The 21302-nt window shown below is 25.6% G+C and overlaps 1 protein-coding gene across 2 annotated transcripts; it reads left to right on the top strand.

Moving 5' to 3' along the window:
- The first annotated feature begins 1496 nt into the window (after positions 1 to 1496).
- LOC136084525 (uncharacterized) lies at positions 1497 to 12562 on the top strand. Of its 2 annotated transcripts, none has more exons than XM_065804618.1 (6): positions 1497 to 1666; positions 1796 to 2017; positions 5212 to 5316; positions 9228 to 9317; positions 10632 to 10754; positions 11782 to 12562. In XM_065804618.1, the coding sequence occupies exons 1-6, from the start codon at positions 1588 to 1590 to the stop codon at positions 11829 to 11831; spliced, it is 669 nt and encodes a 222-aa protein (XP_065660690.1). In that variant the 5' UTR covers positions 1497 to 1587; the 3' UTR covers positions 11832 to 12562. The 2 variants fall into 2 exon arrangements, with proteins under 2 accessions (XP_065660690.1, XP_065660689.1); XM_065804617.1 differs by having other exon boundaries at positions 1498 to 1666; positions 11764 to 12559.
- The last annotated feature ends 8740 nt before the right edge of the window (positions 12563 to 21302 follow it).

Genomic DNA, 21302 nt, shown 5'->3' on the forward strand with positions numbered 1-21302 from the left:
ACATATGAGTGAGGAAAGGGTGGGGAGCAAATATCTTTATAATATTTTTATACTATGTTTCATACTTTATTTGAAAAAAGATTACGGAGCAGGCCCGTTGCTGTAATCTACATTGTTAAAAAGATTTTTTTTGTTCATTTTGTTGCTTTTTTTAAAATTTATTGTAAATAAAAATTTTTCTAATTTTATATACTTGTGTTTTGCTTTTTTTATTAATATTTTAGTAATAGCTGCTGCCTATTTAAAATCACGATTTTTTTATTACAACTACTTTCTATTAATCTCATCTGTTAAATAAACAGGAATATTTATAAATGGGAAGGTCGGAAATATTTCTAAAATCTAGTGAACAGGTTTTTTTAATTTCTAAAAATTTCTAATAACATGAAAATAGTTACGATCAGGGATTTTTATAATCCTAACGATTGTCTTCACGTTATCAATTTAGTTAAGTCTGCTCACAAAGGCGTAGAAGCAATTTTCTTTCTTCAAGTAAGACTATTACAAAAGTATTATATATTTCTTGAAAATTAATAAACGGGGTTAAGGGATCAAAAAAAGATACCCATCACCCCTAAAAAATTATTAGGCGTTCAACCCCGGTTAACAAATTAGAAAGTTACATTAAAAGTTTTAAGTAATAATCTTAGTAATAAGTATTATTCGTTAACTCAATACCAAGATGAAGTGTTATTTTCTGCCATTTACTTAAACCTGTTGGAATGGATTGACTATATATAAAATAAGTATATATATAATAGGCGTGGAACATTGACCTACCATTACCCGCTTTACGGGTCTGGTAATTACAGCTATTATTTATTAAAAAGGGACAAAGTGTACTTACATCAACTGACTCAAAGAGGGAAGTTTGCATACATCAAATAACCTAAATAAGAATAGATTAAGTATTTCCATTCAAAGACTAAATTTGGGGTTGGCGCAGTGGAGTATACAAACATTGACAGAAGGTTAAGGTTCCAAAAGACTCTTACAAAATTAAAAGAAAATGCATTCTAAATTTAATTAAATAGGACGTTAAAAAATCAACATAATTTAAATTATTTAAGCGAATAAATAGTTCTAGTAATCAACAAAATTGAATGTAAACTTGAACTTCTTGGACAACAATTCTGTTGTTCAATTTAATTCACAATTCAATTGTGCGGCCGTGGCGCAGTGGTTAGAGCGCTTGCTATAGAAACAGGAGATCCAGGTTTAAAATGAGCTCTGGACATATTTTCGCGTCACGGTAAGGAAGGAGGCGTGAACTTCCTGGTTAAATGCACTTCCGCGGTGCTCTATGACAAGACCATAAATAAGGTCTTCTTAGAGCACCTAAAATTAAAAAAAAAAAAAAATTCTGAGAATTTCTTGTAATTAATCAAAAAAATGATCTGTGCGCATGCGTCGCAATACTGTCGCAGCAAAAAATAAAAAATACGGATTAGAAATCATATTTTAAAAATTAAAAGTAAAATCGAAATGAGTATATTTTTCACCAAGCAAATATATTCTACATCAGAATTTTATTTTCACTCCTTTATATTTCAAGAGTTTCCTTAGAAAAATTTTGAATTATAAAAGATGGACAAGAACATATTCAACGACAGTCTAAAAAGATTCCAAAGGAATTTCCCTTTCATAAATTTATCTTTTTTTCCAAGTTAATCAAATTTTTATTTTGCTTTACGCCTCACTCATATAGTGCGATTATCATTTAAATCCAAATCTAAATATATTGAAGTTTACTAGTTTTCATCTAGAATAATGGTTTTTGAAATATTATTTCTAGTTTGCTTTGTACACTTGACAATTACTATGTCTCCAAAAAGCTTCATCAAATGCATACATAATGAAAAATTCTTGACTCTAGCTGGGGAATTACATTGCAAACTATCTTGTCAATGTCCATCTGATACTGAAAAGGCAGTCCGAATTGCTTACGTCGGATGTAAAAAATGTTGCTGTACTAATATTCAACGTATTACAAAAGTTCTTCAAGAGACCACTGAAAGTATATTTGTGTTTATTATCATGCTTCATGATTATTATTATTATTATTATTATGATATATGTATATATATATATATATATATATATATATATATATATATATATATATATATATATATATTATATATATAATATATGTATATATATATATATATATATATATATATATATATATATATATATATATATATATATATATATATATATATATATTATTTTTATTATTAATGTTATAATATTACATAATAATAATAATAATAATATATATATATATATATATATATATATATATATATATATATTATATATAACATTGTAATATTCTAATATTAATAATATATATATATATATATATATATATATATATATATATATATATATATATATATGTATGTATATATATATATATATATATATATATATATATATATATATATATATATATATATATATATATATATTAATTAGTAGAAAATCACTTAACAAAAATTTTTTTTCATTTAACACGGTGTTTTATCAATAAAGACTCATCAGAAAAAAAAAATATATATATATTCATATATATATATATATATATATATATATATATATATATATATATATATATATATATATATATATATATATTATATATATGATTTGATATATGATATATTTTTTTGAGATATGATAAATATATACATGATTATATATAAATGTATATATGTATATATATATATATATATTATATATATATATATATATATATATATATATATATATATATATATATATATATATATATATATATATATATATATATATATATATATATATATATATATATATATATATATATATATATACAGGGGCAGACTGAGTCTTAAAATTGGCCCGGAAATTTGTCTGGCTGATATCAAAGAAAAAGAAAGTATAGAAACTGTTTAAAAATTAATAAAACCTGAGAAAATATTCAAATTCTAATTATATAAATATTTTTCAGCTCCTCCCTTACTTTTCTTGCAAAATGAGTGATTTTGAAGTTTTTGACTGACCTGGTTTATGTTGGCCCACCAGCCCAAATTTGTATCGGCCGACCAGGAATTTTTCCGGTGCACCCTGGGGCCTGTCTGCCACAGTATATATATAATTTTTAAAAAGATCACCCCCATTGACCCTTTATTACTTGCTGGGTCCCATATATCAACAAACGTTTTTTCTTTAAAAATTTATTAATCTAGGCTTCAAAAGAATCAAAATTTTATAGAGATTTCAGAAACAATAGTTTTAAATAAAAATCATTTCTGTTAAATTAGTTTCAAAATGCTCTTTTATTTTTGACATCTTGTAGCAATGATTTTGTTTTTAATTTATAAAAAAGGATATAAGTTTTACAATTTTAATAAAATACTGGTTTTTTTGAGACATTTAAATTTATTTTAATTAATGTGCATATTATAGTTGTAACTCTTCTAAACACCTTTTTTAAGTAGTTTTTCTTTTTGCTAATTTTTTTAGAAGTTGATCATTTAAAAAAACTGTTTTTTTTTGGTGAAAGTATGCAAAAGAAACTTTTCTGTGGTCTGATGAGTTCTCACAACCCTAAATTGATGCCACAGAATTTTTCCTATTTTTATAACATTTTTAAGCTAAGGCAATATTTGAGAGTTCAAAAAGTGTGCAGAAAAAACATAATACACAAACCCAATTCTGAGGAATATAATTTCTCGGAATAGAATATATAATTTCTCTAATAAACATTAAACTGTTTTTATCTTGATTACATTGAGAAAGTTGCTGTCTTAGGTGACAGGAATAATGTCAAACAGAATGACAGCAATAGTGTTGAAAAATGAACTTCTGATTAGTGTCAGATGTATTAAATAGGTCTAATGTCACCCCAAAAAAAGAATGTTGTTGCAAATGGTGAAAAAGGAATAATGTTTTTAATTTATTATTGTTGTTTTATCACAAACAGTAATATTGTTAAAAAATAAAAACCAGAGTAATGTCATGACTATATATCTTTTGTATATATATAATTATATATATATATATATATATATATATATATATATATATATATATATATATATATATATATATATATATATATATATATATATATATATATATATATCAGGGATGCGGGGTCCCAAAAAGGACTCCGGATTTTAAAGTCGCAAAAAGATTATCCTCCTAGTTTTTGGTATCCAAGAGTTCTAAAAATATAAATATGTTTATGGATTACTATTAGGAAAAAAATTAAGACTTTTAGGTTAGAGGAACAATCATTTTTTGAACCCATAGTCCTTAGGTATAATGGCGGCAAGGACACTGGGACTCCAGGACTCCGAGCTTAAAAACAATAAGTTTCAAGTCCTTAAATCTCATGAATTTTTTTCTTATAGCAGATCATAATTCAACAAACATGTTTAGAGCTTCTGGACACTACAGACTTAGAAAAAGAAGAGTTATAAAGCCGGAGTCCTTTTGGGACTCCGCATATATATTATATATATATATATATATATATATATATATATATATATATATATATATATATATATATATATATATATATATATATATTATATATGTATATATTTATATGTATATATATATATATATATATATATATATATATATATATATATATATATATATATATATATATATATATATATATATATATATATGTATATATTTATATGTATATATATATATATATATATATATATATATATATATATATATATATATATATATATATATATATATATATATAATTATATATATACAAAAGATATATAGTCATGACATTACTCTGGTTTTTATTTTTTAACAATATTACTGTTTCTGATAAAACAACAATAATAAGAAAATCAGTATTTTTTTCGCGAAAAAGAAAAATTTGTTGTAAAAAACATTAAAAAAAAAAAAGGTCCTCAAATTTTTATATGGGCGGTGCCCAAATACAGTCAATGCTGTCGAAAATGGTCAAAAATAGCTTATAAAATACTTATGTAAGGAATATACTATATATATTATTATTATTAGTATTAGTATTACTTACGTAAGTAATAGTAATAGGAAACTTTGCTAAATTACAAAAGTGTTGAGCCGTGAATATTATATACAAGTGCGCACGCTCACACACACAAATTAAAATTATATACCCATATAATATACATATTTGTATACCAATTATTATAGGGCTTGGTTCTGCACTGCTTGAAAAGCAAAATCTAACAGAGTATTATGCTAATTTAAAGAAAATATCTGAAGAAAAAGCAATGGCACTTCATGATAGCAACAAAGGTATATATATTTTTTAATTTCACAATATTTTACTTTTATTTTTTCAATAATTGTAAATTAATAATAAAAGTATTTATTATTCTAGCAAGCTCAAAACTGTTTGTGTTCTGGTATCGGTATTGATATATTATAGTTTTATAATTGGTATCAGCCGATACCAATGTCTATATCGATTATATTGTCATATTTGGGCTGGTCCTTCTAATTATGCTCATTCTCTTTTAGACATAATTCAAAAACACATTTTAAATGTAGTTGGACCTGCTCAAACTCCCAAGCTAGTATTTCTGTCCCATCTTTTTCTATTTTCTACAGCTACTACCTTGGTCACTGTTCAAGTTATGTACATCTCTTAATCAATTTAAAAAACTCAATTACTTTTAACACACAACTCTTGTTCTACCAAAACTCAATTTCATGTGATTAATCAGTTAGTAAAGTTGCATCCTTTTGCTTTAACTGTTCCACTATGCTCAAAAAATCTTTATAAACCTAGTTTTTTACCTCAAGCACAATACTTTAGAAGGCCTGTCTTCATGTTTTCCTCACTTGTGTAGTTTACAATTTCGAAAGTCTTCTCTCAATTATTTTCTTGTTATTTAACTTTCTTCTTTGCTTTCTGTTAACTACCAATTTACATAATATTAATTGCCGCCTTTTTTGAAGTAAATTCGCTATTAAAAATATATATAAAATTGTATAATTTTGTCTCAAAAGTAAAAGGTATACCTTTATTATATATAAAGCAAGTTTGGTTTATTTAGTTATTAGTTAGATATTGTTTTCATAATGCATATAGTTTGATTTACTATATAACTATTATGCATTCATAATGCAAGATTAAGTTTTTAAAAAAATGCAATCTGTTAGAAAATTGGTTTAAAAAAAATTGGTTTTAAAAAAAAAGTTTAATTAAAAATTGAATAAAAAAAGGCTGACACCGATAGCAATACAGATTGTGCAAAAAGCAACCGATTAAGCCAGTACCAATTAATTGGTACACCACTAGTATGTATATATATGTATGTGCAGTGTCATGCTGACCCTAGAGGCTTTGCAAGCATCCTGCATGTGCTTTTTATCTTATAAAGACCTTCTGGAAAAAAAGTTATTTTACTGAATTTGTTTTTGAAATTATTTATCTTTTAAAGTTATATTCTTTAAAAGATCAGCCAATAATTTTTAATTCACTTTATTTATGCTATCACAAATTAGTTTTTATAATTATCTGATTTAAAGTGTTAAACTTTGAGCGCTGGTATATTAGTATTTTGCATAATAAAATGCAAGCATTATCTAACGTTGGATTCAAAAATAATGACAAAAAAATGTTTGTTTTTTGTCACATAAGTTGTAATTGTAATAGTTAATAATTAAATCACAGTTGTAATAAATTGAAGAAGCTGCATCAAGGGGTAAATCAGTCAGATTTACCCCTTTGAAATTATTTAATTAAATGTATTCACGATCGCTGATTTTGAAATAAATAAAAAATTACTCATAAAATGAAATAATTTTTTTAATTAAAATATTTTATCATTAAAATTTTTAGTTTTGAATATAATTATTGCTTGTTTTGTTGACTATTGTGTTATATAATTTCTATGTAAACATAAAATTGAAATGTCAAGTTAGTTATTCGACCTCTTTATGTGCTCAAAATATTTTCAAAATGATAAAAAATGATTTAAAAAATTGACTTATTTAAAAAAGTTTTTCTACTGAATCTATCCTTGTAAAAACAAAAAAATTTATCTATTATTAATTAATTATTAAATAAAATTGAGCTATTTGAATACATAAAGACATAGTTCTCTAAAAAAACAAAATGTCCATTAGGCTAATTAAAGCTTTTTTTATCTTAATTCAGTTATTGTGTAACATTTTTAAAAAGTTGATTGTTTTGAATGACAAAAGTTATTTTGTAATAAGTTTTTTAAAAAGTTGATTGTTTTAAATGAAAAAAGTTATTGTGTAAGTTTTTGAAATAGGTGATTGTTTTAAATGACAAAAGTTATTGTGTAACAACTTTTTTAAAAAGGTGATTGTTTTAAATGAAAAAAGTTATTGTGTAACAAGTTTTTTAAAAAGGTGATTGTTTGATGAATGAGAAGTTTATTTAAAATAGTAACACTAAAGTAAAACACTAATGAATTTCTAGATTTACAAGTTATCAGGCAAATTTTTATTTTAAATAAAACTTGGTATATATTAATTATAATGTTAATAAAGTATTTGTAATTTCTGGATTATATATTGCACAGTTACTTAACATTATAAAAATATGTTTTGACACAAAAAATTGTTTTAGCTGTCTGGCTATAAAAAAACTATCTATTAATTTTTCATTGATCTCAATAAATATCCATTAATTTTTCAATGTTCTTCTAAACATTTGACCTTCGTCTGAAGTCTATCATATTTTTAAGCAAAAATATCAGTGCTGATCTTTTCATAACGCAATATAACGCTACTTAGTTGACTCTAAGTTAAATGTTGTTATAAAACCTTGCGCTTTATATATTTAAGGGCCTTCAAATCAAGCAAATAGGGTAATCTTGCAAAAAAAACTTTTTAAATAATGATGTAATCTTTCTAAAATCATTACATTTGTTAGTCAAGTTTAAAAAAAAAAATTTTTTGAGCAATTTTTCGTAAATAAAAAGAATAAAAACTAATTTTTTGTAAAAAAAAAAGCAAACCAATTAAATCATTCCATTGCAACAGGAAGACTTTAATTTAACTTATTGATAATTTAAAATAACTTGAAAAAATAGTCTTTTAGAAAATTTTTAGAAAAACTTTAAAAAATAATTTCAAATTTTTTTATTTATTATAAAATTAAATGCCTACAAAAAAAATTTAAATATAACATTTAATTTAAACAAAATGCGTATATTTTAAACAATCATTATAATTAGTTTTAAAATTATTAAAAGTCTTTGCTTAGAATAAAAACTTTAGAGAAAATTAAAAGTTATTCATAACGTAACAATTTCTTTTATTGCATTTAAATTGTTAAAACATTAAAACAGCGTAGTCAAGTTATTAAAAAAAAAAAATTAAGAGCGTGGTCAGCTACAGCGTGCAATCACTCACCAATCCAGTTGAAGCCTGTATGTATATATGAATGTCAAGGGTTGAATTAAGTAATCACAAAATGTAATATCTGGAAAAATTTCTGGTCCTCAAAGTTTCAGTTTATGGAAAACTATGAACACTGGGTATGAAAGGGGCTCTCAAACTGTTACTAATGATTTGGAAATATGTGTTTTAATTTTTAAATTAACCCATGAAAGTACTGCTAATTATTTATTAGCAGAAAAATATAACTTTAAAACTTTAAATACTGATAATTATTCAATTAATTAATAAAAAGTGTAAAGATAAAAGTATATAATTTTAAACATTTAAGATTTTTTTTTTTTAACTATAATTTTCTTTCTTTTTTTAATCATCTCCGTTTTTAGTTTGTTTTAGGAAATTTTAGTAAATGTCAGCGCTAAAGAATTACAAGTGTTTTTATTTGTATCTTATTCAATTATATGAAATATAATTGAATAAGATACAAATAAAATATACAAGTTAGTGATCACAGCTATTTAAAATATTTCATTATTGCTAAATTCTTTCAGACAATTGCAATTCACAATTAAGATAAAAATGTATAAACATCTTTTATACATGTTTTTTTTCTTAATACTACTACATTATAGTATTAAAAAATTGTATTGAGCTGTTTGTTTTATTTTTCTATTTTTATTTGATGATTATTTATTTGAATAAACTATTATCTCACCCCACCTTACTTCAAGCAATTTATGTATGTATATATATATACTTTAGTCCGCATATGTATGCATGAAAGTTTATACTCAATATTTATACATATGAGTGACCAATTTATTTAGGTCTGGAATCAGCACTGTATGAAAATCAAAACCTTAATGAATTTAATGTCAATCTAAAGAAAAAATTTAAAGAAACAGTTAACCAATTAGGTTTGTAATTTTTTTTTAATTTTACAAATACTTAATAAAACTATATTCTGCTACTTGTTTAGCAATTGCAGTTGTTTTTTTGAAAGTTTTTTTGCTATATCAGGCCTTGTTATGAGATTTTGTTGCGTAATGCAAGTAAACGTAACTTCACTTAATAATCATATTAACGTCGTTAGAATTTAAATTATGTCAATCGCCTATTTTAAAGTGCCGCATTGTAATTCAAATTTAATTTGAAACCACATTAAAAATCATTTAAAGTCTTTATCTTTACAAAGTATTTATGAAAGTATCTTTAATTTAAAGATATTGTTATAAAAAAAGTTATACAAATTTAAATGTCATTTGAAAAAAAAAATTTCCTTATTTAAAATAACTTATACTATTTATTTCTTAAAACATTCATAATAAAGCACACAACATTATCGTCTTATGTTTGTTTTTTCACAAATTAGTTATTTTTTTTAAAGAAAGTTTTTCAAGAAGTTTTTCATGGGTGAATTTCAAATTCACCCATGAAAAAATTTTTGACCATGAAAATGGTCAAAAATGGTAAAAAAAAAAAAAAAAAATTAACAAATCAGTTAATCATTTCTAATTTACATTTATTCAATGATCAATCTAAAAATTAATGATAATGGAAAAACTTTACCTAAAAAACAATTTCAAAACTAAAAAAAAATTTAGATTACATTTAATAAAATAAATTTAAATTTATTGATATTTGATAATAAATTTAATTGAAATTTAATAAAATAAATCAAAATTAAAAATTTTTATAAAACTGTAAGTAGAAAAATTTATTTAATTTTCTATTTTTTTTTATTTAAAAAAGATTATTTCCCTTCATTGCAGTGAAAATGTTTTTACAACAATTAATTATTGCTTAATGTTTTCCAAAAAACTACTTTAAAAGACTGTAAAAATTACCTTATTGTCTTATTGAAAAAGTTTTGGTGTTAGCGTATACAGCTTAACGCATAGATGAAATGGCCGTTTCGTACGTAAAATTCAAATGGCGTAACAAGGCCTGCTATATACATTTATAATTATAATTTTCTGTCAAAAATAATTTTTATTTTTATTATTATTATTATAATTTTTTCGCAGTTATAAATGTCTTTAATGCATATTCTCTATATAGACCGCCAGTTTTGTGCGTACCACTTATTTCAATCAATTTAACAACTAATTTTTTACTTTTAAGTAATCAATTTATTAAGTAAATTAATAATATTAAGTAATAGATTTATTACTTTTAAGTAATAAATTAAAATTTGTATTAAAATAAAAATTGTTCAATTTTGGTTTTAGAAAAAAAAATCTCTGCTCTCATCATAACGATTTATTCTGAATCTTTTGTTTTGCTTGTAATTATGGCAGCCATCATATTAATTGTTATATACAAAAATCGGTTTAAAAAGTTTATTTTTCGATGTAAGTGAAAAAGTTATGTTTTTACAATGTTTTTTCTACTATTCCAATTCAGCCTTTTGATTTTTATTCCTAATTTATATATATATATATATATATATATATATATATATATATATATATATATATATATATATATATATATAATATATATATATATATATATATATATATATATATATATATATATATATATATATATATATATATATATATATATATATATATATATATATATATATATATATATGTCTTTTTGTTGATCTAAATTCATTTGGTTTTTTTTAATCAAGAAGACAAAAGCAAAGAATAATAAAAACCTATTGTTTTTGCAACCCAAACCTTCAGTTAATGTAGCAGTAACTCTCTTGTTCTCATTGTAAACAATGTGTGCATGGGAAAGTTTTAATAAGTAAAAGTTGACGTAGGGTTTTAACTTATGCCAACTTTTACGTAATTGAAATTAAAAATTAACATAATCATATTTATCATATAATAAGAAATAAATAAAAGACAAAAATTCTAAATTAATTAGAAAAGTTTTACTGAAAGTGAATGGGAGAGACATTGCAAAGTTGTCTGACATTACTTGAAGAGATTTCAGGCATCTTTTTTTAATATAAATAGTTATTCTTTATAATACCAAGCAATATGTACTTTTTGACTCTTAATTACCCACTGCAAAATCCCAACAGTTTATAACATATTTGTAAGATAAACAGCTTCACAGCATTATTAGCAGTATGAATCATTTGTTGGGCTCTGTGATGTATAATGATGGCGTATAAGCTGGGGCGGCCACTACTTCTTCTTGCCTGTAGATGCCATATTTTGGAAAGACATAATACCCACTTTAATATGATATATCCAGGTAGTAAACACAATCCAAAGGTTCCTCAGGCTTTTATACGTGGATATTTATCAAGCTTTTATATATAAAAATTTAAATATATTTGTCAACAAAATAAATGTCAAAATAGAAAGATGTAGCTCATTAGGTTTTTTTTTACAGCTTCAATATTTTACATAGATCTAAGGCGACTATCCTATTTGAACTTCAGAACTTCAAAACAGATGTAAAAAGGTAAAAATATTTTATCTAATATAAAATTGTATTTTGTAACTTTCTAGAAAAAAATATGGATTATACTTATTACTTTTGTTTAAATAACCTGGAGGAGGAGGAGGAAGAGGAGGATATTTTACTTCTATTATATCATCTAATAGGTTAATTTATCTGATCAGCTCAGTGGTTTGTAAAATTCTAAATTGCGTCACTTGGCCAATAATTTGTTCAACATGTATCCTAACATTTGATAATTGTCTTGAAGTTCCAACTTCTTGCGGATTAAATTGTCCAAAATTTATATATTTGAGAAAATGAGATTGATTTTTTAGCAATTAGAAAGTAGTTGCACCTGTTAGTCTGATCCCTATTAAATATTTAATTTTTGACAGTTGCCTAATAAAAATCTCGCAGCAGTCAGTTATACATACACAATCTATAAACTTCTTCATAAAACACTCTGGTTGGTTGATTCTTATTACAGACTTATTAAGCCATTTTATTAAGGGTTGTAAGCAATTTACTAGGGCTGGTAACCAATATCGTAAAGTTCTGGATATTATACTTCACAGACACTAAAATGAAATGTAATTTTTTATTTAGCAGCGCAAGTTGTAACTTTATTAATATAACTGTCAAATGATTTTATTTTGATAAACGTGAGGAACTATGTTTTACACCATCCACTATTTTAAAAAAGAAAAAATCCACATAAATGCTGTCATGTTTGGTAGTGCTGTAAACAAAATTAAAGTAAACATTGTTTTCTTTCAACTTTTCAAACTAAATATTGACTCACTTTTTTTAAGTTTTTTATTTTGTTGTCTTAAATGATAAGTTCCATGTCACTATCACTCTTACTTATATAAGTCAAACAATTTTATTGCACTCAATGTTATTTCCAGAAAACAATTCTTGTTTCTTTTTTTATAATTGTTATCTTTGATATTGCTATAATCATATATAAGACCTTCTACAGTCTTCTTCGTTTAGCTAGTGCTTTTGCGCTCAAGTCTTTTCGCGCTTGCCACACACGCCCGCAAAAACTTTAACAAGCGCATAAAAAAGTGCTTGCCAAACAATTAAAAGCATTTTGTTTTAAATTGCAACAAAACCTTTTTGTTCATTTGTTTTTTTTACCGTTTTTTTTTTAATCATTTTATCTAGTATTTATTCAAAGTATACTTGTCGCTATTTTTATTTTAATTTAAATAGCAGAATAAAATGAATTTTTTAAATTGCACAGGCTAACTTAAAAATGACCATCCTGCCAGCGCTTTTTGTACGCTAGCATTAAATTTCAAATGGAGAAGACTGCTTCTATTAAAACAGTTATGAAATTATGCAATAAAATTGTTTGACTTAAAGCTGATTTGCATTTTCATCAAAACAACAAAACAATAGTTTCAAAAAAGTTTTTTTTTTTTTTTCAATATAAGACAAAAGTTTGTGTTTGCTTTTTTAGCAAACCTTTTAAATTCAATTGGTATATAAGTTAGATTGTAACTTTAAGATGTAAAAGTTAATTGCTTGAATATAGTCGAACTATGAACATTTTATTATGAAAAATGTCTTTTAAATGCTGTTTACTTTTTTTGCAAGTTGATTTATAACTTAACTGCAACAAAAATATTTATTTATAAATTCCTAAAGAATACAGAGAAGATAAAGTGATGCTATCCCAAGAGCAGATTATATTACTTTAGACCATTAAACCCCAATTATCTGTTTTAAAAAAAATCTGTCTAGTTGTTTACTAAGACCAGCAAGTAAAGTTTGAAAAACTATTACTTCAAAGGGTTTTCAAAATATTTCATCAGATGAGTTAAATTTCCTTCTAAAAGATGATGAACAATTCAACGACATACAATCTATGTTATTGTTTTCCAGTTTAATAAAAAAAGTTTACCCATACAATCAAAAATTTACAAAAACTGCTTGTTTGAAGCAGTTAGGTTTTTAAAAGTTAAGAAAGTTTACATCAGCCTAATTATATATTTGTTATTTATTATATAAATTATATATTTGTTATATGTTGTATAAATTATATATTTGTTATATATTATATAAATTATATATTTTTTATTTATTATATAAATTATATATTTGAGGATCTTAATGCAATGAGAAAAGTTAATGTTGATAAAGTTTTATATATTCCAAATATTATATGTAGAGCATATGAGTATTTTGCTTTGGGAGGAAGTTTATATAATCGTTTATGTATTGACTACAAGCTTGTAATCAATACACAAACTTATTGACTACAGGCAACTTGTAGTAAACAAAAATTTTTTTTTTCAATAAATACAAGGTACTGCTGTATTTATTGAAAAATTTTTTTTTGCGGAATAAGTAATGTGAAGGAATCCACTAAGTTTGTAATCAACAGTTACAACTGCTACTAGATAATGCTAAATTCTTAAATTTTATGAAACCTACAAATAAATTACAAAAGTTACCAGCTATGCAATAGCACATACATGCTATGGCGTAGTTGATCTAGTAGAAGTATTGTTGAGTAATAGAACAAAGCATGTTTTATTAGGGCTTTTTTTCAACAGATATGCTTGAAAAAGCTTTTTTTCCTACAAGGATCTGAAGGTATATATTTTATAAATTCTAAATCTGCAATTGAAAAAATACATATTCAACATATTCAACTAAATTGGTATTAAAGCTTGACATTCCTGTTGATGATCTTACTTGCGCAATTTATTATAGAGATAACTCTACTGATGAAATCAGAGCTGTTGCATAATCTTAAGAGCTCAAATAATTTCATCATTTTTCATTTTTCAAGGTGATGCTAACCCTTTATGCATGATATTTTGTGTAACTCAATTTCAGTTCATAAATAAATATAAATTAAAAATAACAAAAAAACAATGAAAAATATATTTTAATATTTTGCTTAAGAAATATGTACTAATTACCAATCCTAACAGTTGCAAATAATCTAAAGCGAAAATACTTAAACTATCATTATTTTTGTGAAAATTAGTTTTTAATTTTATTATGCTATTTTCTTGTTATGTTTTTTTATTTCTTCTGTAGCCTTTGTCTCTCAATTCATCACATGAATATATATATATATATACATATATATATATATATATATATATATATATATATATATATATATATATATATATATATATATATATATATATATATATGTATTAGTGCTTGCATACATCTTCATGAGAGTACTTAATGAATTAAAGTAAATTAAAATGATTTAAATTAAAACAGAGCCGTATTTATATATATATTTATAAACAAAACTACATATTTTTTTCTACTATAAGTTTCATGCTAAATGCAATCATCAGGTATAAATATGTTTTTTTCTCATGAAAAAATAATAATTCTGTACAAGAGAAAATGAATTAGAAAAATCTAATCTTTTGGTTTGTGGTTGTCCAGCAAAAACTTGTTCTCATGGCGACATTTTGATATTAGTTCGTTTTTTTGTTTAATAATTCTTTAGGATTTTTATACAATAAAATTATTAGTTTTTTGTATAAGCATAATAGGCATTTTTTGGTTATGTTGTTGTAGACAGGGTGCTTTTTATGATGGACCATTTTAAATTCGGTGTTGTTTTTGATTTGTTTTTTACATCCCATAGATATTTTGAAAGCGTGGTTGCGTTTGCAAGTTTTTTGTTTTTGAAAGATTGCTTGTGATTCGCTTATCTAGTTTTCCACCCGCCTTCTGTTGAACCAATGTATGTTTAGTCGGGTGTGTTTGGGAATGATGCAATCCACTTATAAATAACACTTGTTTTTCTGCAATTTCTGTTCATAGGGCAGGTTTTGCTTAGTTTACAATTGCAAGCTAAAGTGGCCGTTGGGTTTGTTGAAATAATTTTATATTTTGTGGTTCCTTATATTTTTTGCTATGTTGCTTGTGCAGCTGTAGCTGACTTTTGTTGTATTGCAGTTAAATAGTTTATGAAGCGGATTTGGTTTTGGAATGTGTTTGTCTATTAATTGTAAGAAAGTTTTGTCTATATTTGTGAGAATGTTTTTATTGTATGGTGGGTTAAACCAGATTATCTTTTACGTTTGGGGGTTACTTTAATATTAATTTTAAGGTTGCATTTAAAGCTAAAATCTTTGAACCCATTTCTTTTTAGTTATTTTTTTTGTTTTGTTGTATTCTTCCCTTGCCGAGTTTAATATTTTTCGTCAGAAGAATTTAGGGATAACCTATTGTTGATAGCAATCGGAATTTGTTTAATAATTTGTGGGGAGTGATTGGACTCAGTACGGATGTAAAGTAGGTTGCTATTTTGTTTTTTGAAAGGATGATATGAGTCTTTTTCAAGGTTAAACGTTACGTCTAAGAAGTTAGCAATAGTTAGGCTTGTCATAATTTCTATTTGGAAGCCGAATTCTATCTATATCTGTGGCAGATTTTTTACACATTACTATCAGTCTGTCATCCTGGTACAGGCCCATATCACTGTTGGTAACAGTTTCTGATAATGAATTTTATATATACAGACCAACCAGCTCGCAAACCTTGGCTCCATTGTAGCAACCCATTGTGATGTCAAAGCTGTCGTTAGTTGACTTTTTTTTCCAAGTTTGATTGTTAAAAAATAACAAAGACTTTCTGCAATGGATAATTGTTCTGATTTCTTCTTCGCTAATTTTTATAAGTTATTTTGCAAATGTTAGAGCATTTTTCAGAATAGTAGGTGTAATAGAGGGGTAAAATTTAGTGATGTTGAGTTGGATAAAAGTGCAGTGTTTCTTTTCTTTTATATTTTTAAACCATTTGATGACTTCAGCGGTATTTTTTCACTAGTTTAATTTTAATGTATTTTTTATGTGTTTATTGATCTTATCTAAATAGGTTTTGCTTGCAATGCCAAGTTCGCTTTTGCTTGAATTTATTAGGCGGCAGGGTTTTATGTTTTAGAAATAGATTTTATGATCCTTCAGTGTGATTAACACTTCTGATTTGGCGATTATTTTAGATTTATTAGATATATTTATTGCTTTTTGCTTCAAGGTTTATGGCATTTTCAAGTTTTAATGATGCTTTTTTATATGATTTTGTGATATTTTCTTTCAGTAGTTTGAAAAAAAAGTAATTTAAAAAAAAAAATTAGAAAATATCACAAAATCATATAAAATAGCACCATTAAAACTTAAAAATGCCATAAACCTTGAAGCGTGGTCTTTGGAGATTAGTACATAATTATTGCTAGTTTTGTCTGTAAATGTTAAGATATTGGGATTTGATTTTATGTTTGATATGTCGTTCTTTAGTTTTTTTTGGAATTCAGTGGAAGTTTTTTTAAATTTTATAGATTTTACTAAAGCAAATAATTTGGCTTCAAAGTGCTCAAGTTCTTTGCATTGTGGTGGTGTTTTGTTTGTTTTAAATCTAAAGGTTTCAGTTGTTGTCGTCGCATTGTTATTTTTGTTGTTGTAAAAAAATGTTTTCCAGCGCATTTGTTTGATAAAGTTTTCTATCTTTTCAACTAGGTGTAACTAGTTTTCTCTGGTACAGGAATATTTTTTAACGAGTAGTTAAAATTTATTTTTTCCATTGTACGAGATCGATGCAAAAAAGTGCTCAACCAACTTTTCATCAGGGGCGTTTTATATAAATGTATACATATTAGTGCTTGCATATATCTTCATGAGAGTGCTCAATGAATTAAAGTAAATTAAAACAGAGCCGTATTTATATATTCTTTTATAAATAAAACTACCTATTTTTTACTACTATAAGTTTCATGCTTAATACAATCATCAGGTATAAATATGTTTTTTTCTCGTGAAAAAATAATAATTCTGTACTAATCTTTTAGTTTGTGGTTGTCCAGCAAAAACTTGTTCTCATGGCAACATTTGGATATTAGTTTTTTTTTGTTTGTTTAATAATTCTTTAGAATTTTTGTACAATAAAATTATTAGTTTTTTGTATAAACATAATAGGCATTTTTCGGTTATGTTGTTGTAGGCGGGGGTGCTTTTTATGATATACCATTTTAAATTGGGTGTTGTTTTTGATTTATTTTTTGTATCCCATAGATATTTTGAAAGCATGGTTGCATTTGCGAGTTTTTTTTTTTTGAAAGATTACTTGTAATTTGCTTGTGATTTGTGATTCAAAATTGAAACGAGCTAGTATCCAAATGTCACCATGAGAACAAGTTTTTGCTGGACAGCCACAAACCAAAAGATTAAATTTTTTTAATTCATTTTCTCTTGAACAGAAATATTATTTTTTCACAAGAAAAAAACATATTTATACCTGATGATTTCATTTAGCATGAAACTTATATATATATATATATATATATATATATATATATATATATATATATATATATATATATATATATATATATATATATATATATATATATATATATATATATATATATATATATATGTATGTATACATATATAATATATATACATATGTATATATATATATATATATATATATATATATATATATATATATATTTATATATATATATGTATATATATATATATATATATATATGTATATATATATATATGTATATATATATATATTATATATATACATATATATATGTATATATATATATGTATATATATATATGTATATATATATATATATATATATATATATATTATATATATACATATATATATATGTATGCAAATATATATATTAGGGTGGCCCTTATTTTTAAACTTTCGAATTGATTAGCTCCCAGCCCCCCACATTCTTGTTCCAATCATGAAAATAATGATCTATACAAAATTTTAAAAAGTCGACCCTCATTGTCCATGAAGTTTCAAAATTTGTTGCACTGAGAGTCATTTTTGAGGTGAAAAGTTTAAAAACTGTTATCAAAACTGTTTGTGCTGCGTATGTAAAGTGACTTTTAGATTATCTTCTTTTTAGACAGTAAAATGGCATCAAGTTCGTCTGGGAGTTCGTCACAGAAGTTAATAAAAGATTTTCATGTCTGTCTTGTTGGCTACATTTCAAATCAAATCGTCAGAGCCAAATTGCCTTTGAACAGGCAAATTTTTTGCGTTTTCTTCTACAATGTAAGTATTGTAAAACTTACAACAATGGAAAGTGCAATACTGGTGATTCAAGAAGTTTCCATTTTTTGGCAAAAATTCATACTAAAAGAACTGACCACTGTGTTGAGAAGTTACTGAAACTGTATGATGAATGGAAAGGCTTACAAAAGAATTTGACAAGAGGTGCAGGCAAAGACAAAGAAAAAAGAGATATCTTTGTAGACAATATGGATGATCTGTTTGACATAGCTCATTCAGAAGCTTTGGAACAGATGAAAAATGAAGAGGATAAGAATTTCTTAATCCTTCAGCGCCAAAAAGGATGACCAGGGTCTATGCTTGGTGTGGATCACAAACTAAAATACAAGGAAGAAAGGGCACTGAAGTGCACTGCAATGGAAACTGCCAGGAGAAAAAGGACTTATGAAGAAATGCAACAACATTTTGGTACTCATGAGCTTTCTACATCAAAAACTGATTATTCAGCATCAAGCAGTGAAGACATTGATAGTGGTGACGACAGTGAAAGTTCACCTGCCATCGTTCAGCAAATATCAACAGCAGGAGCAGCAGCAAAAGTTCCAACAACACGAGGTACATTACCATTTTTCACTCCCTGTCTTGCAGAAGTTTTTGATAGGTGCAAAATTACTGACAGAAATGGGGTTTACATATTAATGGCTGCTGCAGAAGCTTTCGGATGTGATACTGAAAACCTGGTGATAAATCGCACTTCTTTTCAGTGCCTTAGAAAAAAATTTAGAGAAGCAAGACACTCAGAAATTCAGCAAAACTTTAACCTAAATGATTGCCAAGAATTAGTGCTACACTGAGATGGAAAGCTGCTCCCAGCACTCACTGGTGTTGAAAAGGTAGATAGACTGGCAATAATAGTAACTTTTCAAGGCAAGGAGCAATTGTTTAGAGTCCCTGAAATCCAAACGTCTTCAGGTGAAGAGCAAGCTATGGCTGCTTATCAAGCAGTGGAGAAGTGTGGTTTAACTGAAAAAATTCAGACAATTTGCTGTAATACAACAAGCAACACAGGTTGAGTAAATGGTGCCTGCACAAACCTAAAAAAATTGTTCAATTGTGACCTATTGTACCTCCCTTGCCGTCACCACATTTTTAAGTTAGTTTTGAGGAGCTGTTTTGAGTCACTGATGGGTGCAACTTCTTCTCCGGACATGGCGCTTTTCAAAAGATTTAGAGAAACGAATGAATATCGTTTCGTATACCAGGAGCTGTAAGTCATGCTAGATGGATGGCAAAGGCAACTTATGCATTCTAGATATACCTGTTTCAAAATCAATTTCAGTTATCATATATGGAGAAGAACTCTTTAAAAAGAATATGTATGTTAATTGCTCAAGTGTACGTTCAAGCCTGGTTTCTATCATCAGAAGCAATTACAGCACGATATCATGATTTTCTATTCATGTGCCAACTGATTAATTTGTTAGCACATGAATAAAGACATGAATAGAGACATAGTTGGACATGAATAGGGACAATATTATCGAGACATAGATCCACAAGTCAGTAAGGCTGCTGCAAAGAAATCCAACTACCTCTGGTACTTAGTTGCTCTCGCCTTATTTGATGATAATGTTCCACCAGCAGATAAGGCAAATATGGCTCAAGTTTTGCTCGACAAAGATGAAGAAGAGAGTAAGAAAAAAATCAAGTCAAGAGATACATTCTTCCCGAAAAAGACTTTTCTTCCTTTCTAAACATCGAGTTTCCATCTCTGTTAACTCCTGGTGCAAAAACATTCTTCAACAGATTTTCTCTCAGCACCGATTTTCTGAACAAAGACCCTTCAGTATGGAAGGATGATCCTGGTTACAAAAGTGGAATTGAAAAACTTAAAAAATAGTGGTTGTGAATGATGTTGCGAAAAGAGGAGTCAAACTCATTCAGGATTATAATAACATTCTCACCAAAGACGAAACTGAGAAACAATTTGTTTTACAGATCATTGCCAGAGACCGTAAAAAGTACCCAACTGCTACTAAATCCTGTCTTATGAAACAGTAATGTTCAAAGTTCATTGATTCACATTATGTTTTGATTCTATGGATGTTATTGTTGTACATGAAAATGCTTTTGCCTTATAGCTTTTTGGTGTAGTAAATAAGAACATGGTCGATATAGACAAGAGTATGTCGCTTTTGAACGGAATTAATCATTATGCATATTATGTTCCAACTTAAGTGTCGCCTTGCAGTTGTCCGATTGAGCTGAAATTTTGCACAGTTCCTTATTTGGTTGATTGGAACAGGATCAGGGGTTGGGAGGTGCAACATTTTCACTTTTGAAAAATTCGATACAGCTAAGGGCCACCCTAATATATATATATATATATATATATATATATATATATATATATATATATATATATATATATATATATATATATATATA

Source organism: Hydra vulgaris, chromosome 09 (assembly GCF_038396675.1).
Source record: "Hydra vulgaris chromosome 09, alternate assembly HydraT2T_AEP".
In the NCBI taxonomy this organism is placed as follows: domain Eukaryota; kingdom Metazoa; phylum Cnidaria; class Hydrozoa; order Anthoathecata; family Hydridae; genus Hydra; species Hydra vulgaris.

Excerpts from the sequence above, each read along its gene's own strand:
- LOC136084525 (XM_065804617.1), top strand. The coding sequence starts at position 1,588 with ATGGACAAGAACATATTCAACGACAGTCTAAAAAGATTCCAAAGGAAT. Across the intron at positions 5,317-9,227 it reads ACTTCATGATAGCAACAAAG|GTCTGGAATCAGCACTGTAT; the intron begins GTATATATATTT and ends CAATTTATTTAG. Across the intron at positions 10,755-11,763 it reads TAAAAAGTTTATTTTTCGAT|CTTCAATATTTTACATAGAT; the intron begins GTAAGTGAAAAA and ends TTTTTTTTACAG.